This window comes from Telopea speciosissima, chromosome 1, assembly GCF_018873765.1.
Source record: "Telopea speciosissima isolate NSW1024214 ecotype Mountain lineage chromosome 1, Tspe_v1, whole genome shotgun sequence".
Classification (NCBI taxonomy): Eukaryota; Viridiplantae; Streptophyta; class Magnoliopsida; order Proteales; family Proteaceae; genus Telopea; species Telopea speciosissima.
Window position 1 is genome coordinate 29093444 of NC_057916.1, and position 2402 is coordinate 29095845.

At 35.3% G+C, this 2402-nt stretch overlaps 1 protein-coding gene across 1 annotated transcript; it reads right to left on the bottom strand.

Moving 5' to 3' along the window:
* Positions 1-372: 372 nt before the first annotated feature.
* On the bottom strand, positions 373-2402 carry LOC122668082 (epsin-3). Its single transcript, XM_043864636.1, has 4 exons — positions 2121-2402; positions 1873-1995; positions 1312-1473; positions 373-1151 (listed from the first exon to the last, which is right to left on the bottom strand). The coding sequence occupies exons 1-4, from the start codon at positions 2225-2227 to the stop codon at positions 575-577; spliced, it is 969 nt and encodes a 322-aa protein (XP_043720571.1). The 5' UTR covers positions 2228-2402; the 3' UTR covers positions 373-574.

Here is a 2402-nt window from a genome sequence, read left to right on the forward strand (position 1 = left end):
ATCCATAACAAATACTAATTTACTCAAATAATTTTTTTGTTAGTTGCTTGTTAGAGAACATGGATGGATAATATTGCCAAATAAGCTTATTGATTGAAAATGACAATATTTTTGTTAGTGTGTAGAGAAAAGGCTTCTCTGCCTACTGTTCTCAGAATTTCATTGTGTATATTGGTCTTCTAGTGAATGATTGATTTCAATATTTAATTTCTGTACCCAGAAGGGCCTATGAGAGTGCCCTTGAAATGCATACTAAGAAGCATTAATTATTCTCAAAGATACAGGAGCGAATCAATCAACCTATTGATACTGGAAGACCCAAAATATTATTCCAATTTATCATTTCTGGGTCCAATGGAATTCAGAGGTAACTACAGGGACATGAGAACTTTATTCTGATTGTCAGATTATGTGTTCATTACAGAATACTTCATCACATTATTGCATATACATATGTACATAAGAAGTTACATATCCAGCAGATTTACCCAATAAAAAGGGTTAGACACTTGATAATATGCAATATTATGAGAAATGAACTAATTCTGGTGTGTGAGAGAGTTTTTCTCCAAGCCTATTGATTTCCGAAGGAGAACTGGCGATCGATCTTCTTCTTCATCGCTTTCCCAACATCTGAAAAGCTTCTAAGCATAGCCTTACTTCCCTCATATTTTGATGGACTATTGACACCAAGCCTTGAGCTAATTCCACTTAAGAAACTATCTGTTCCTTCTTTTTCTTCCTCGGAATCGAGCAATGAACCACACTCTTGAATAGGAGAATCCCAGAGATACAACCCTTCATCGTTCTTACCATTTGTTAAGGAAGTACAAAATGTCTCTCCTCCTAGTGAGTAATTTTCATTAAGATTCTCAGAGAGTGGGTGTTGATCAGTTTTTCTTAGTTTATCAGTTTCATTCCATGTACTAGTATTAGTGGAATATGAACCAAAAGATGAAGTTCTTGAATATCCACAGGATGATAAGGGAGAGGAAGAGGAAGAGGAAGGAGAGGCCATTAAATTTCCAAAGCCTTTGATCTCCTTGGTCACTTTGAGAGCTTTGTTACGGGCTTCTTTGAGTACCTCTCCACCTTGTAGGAGGTTCAGTAATCTCTCTGATTTCTTTTGAATGTTGGCACCCCAATTTAACCTGAAGTGAGTCAGAAATGGAAAGACAATGAAGCAAAGAAAAACTAGCAACAATGAGAATATTTTTATTCAAGATTGAGGGCCAGGGAAGTGAACTTCATTAGATCTTGTTTTTGGTTGTTTCAACTCAACTTGAAATAAGTAAAAGATCAAAGAATTACCCTCTTTCATCAATGTGTTTGAATGTTCCAAGTTCTTCAATGACTTCCTTGTCACACTGGAATTCTTCAACAAAGTCTTCAGGACCATGAGTGAGTAAGAAATCAAGTAGTACCAATGACTTGTATGACTGTTTCCATTGCTTCCAGTCAACCTCATACAGCCTACATTAAGATATAAAACCCTCCCCATTAGATTTATCAAACAGCAACCATTATTTTAATCTCAACCAAATTTCGGATTTCGACCCATTTCGATTGCTGTCGAAACCGAAATATTTCGGTGAAATTTTGGTCTATTTCGCAAATTTCGATCCATTTCGACACTACTATTTTGATTGAAACTGAAATATTACCTAACAACAATCATAATGAAAATGACAAGAACTCAAGAAGTACAAGTACAACAACAAACATATTTCATCACTAAAAACTGCACCTAACTAAACCATGCTCATAAGGAGTTGCATTTCACAACATAAAACCTTGGAAGTATAGAAAATGGATGTAAATTAAAATATTTTTTTGGTCAACTTATAGGTATTCATACTTGATTAAAATTACCTCCTATGAATGACATCAACAATTCTCCAATAATCATCTATGTCAAAAGATGCTTCTGCTATTCTAGTCATTGTTTTAGCATCAGGACCCCATGAATCACTGTTTATTGCTTCCTCAGCCAACCTTGAAAAAAAAAACACAAAAAGGAAGAGGAAACAGATTATTTATCTTGTCAAAAGCCATTATAACAAAATTTAGAATATAAATTTTTCCATCCTGTGTTGGGATCGTGGGAATTTGATACTAACAGTTCTGCAGGAGTAACATCAGTCAAGGCAAGCTTAACAGTTTTGTACTTCTCTTGGAGGAAGAAAGATGCTTGCTTCTTAAAGTCACCTAGAGACACAGTCCCCATTAATCTCAAAAGTCAAAAAGACAACCTCAGAAACCGAGCTAGAAGGTTTAGGAATGTCTCCAAGTTTACCCAAAAAAAAAACCTAACTTTCCATTCAAAGAACAGAGAGAAATGGCTCCAGAACACAATGCATCAACTTGATCATCGAAACCCAGATCATAAAACAGATCACTGA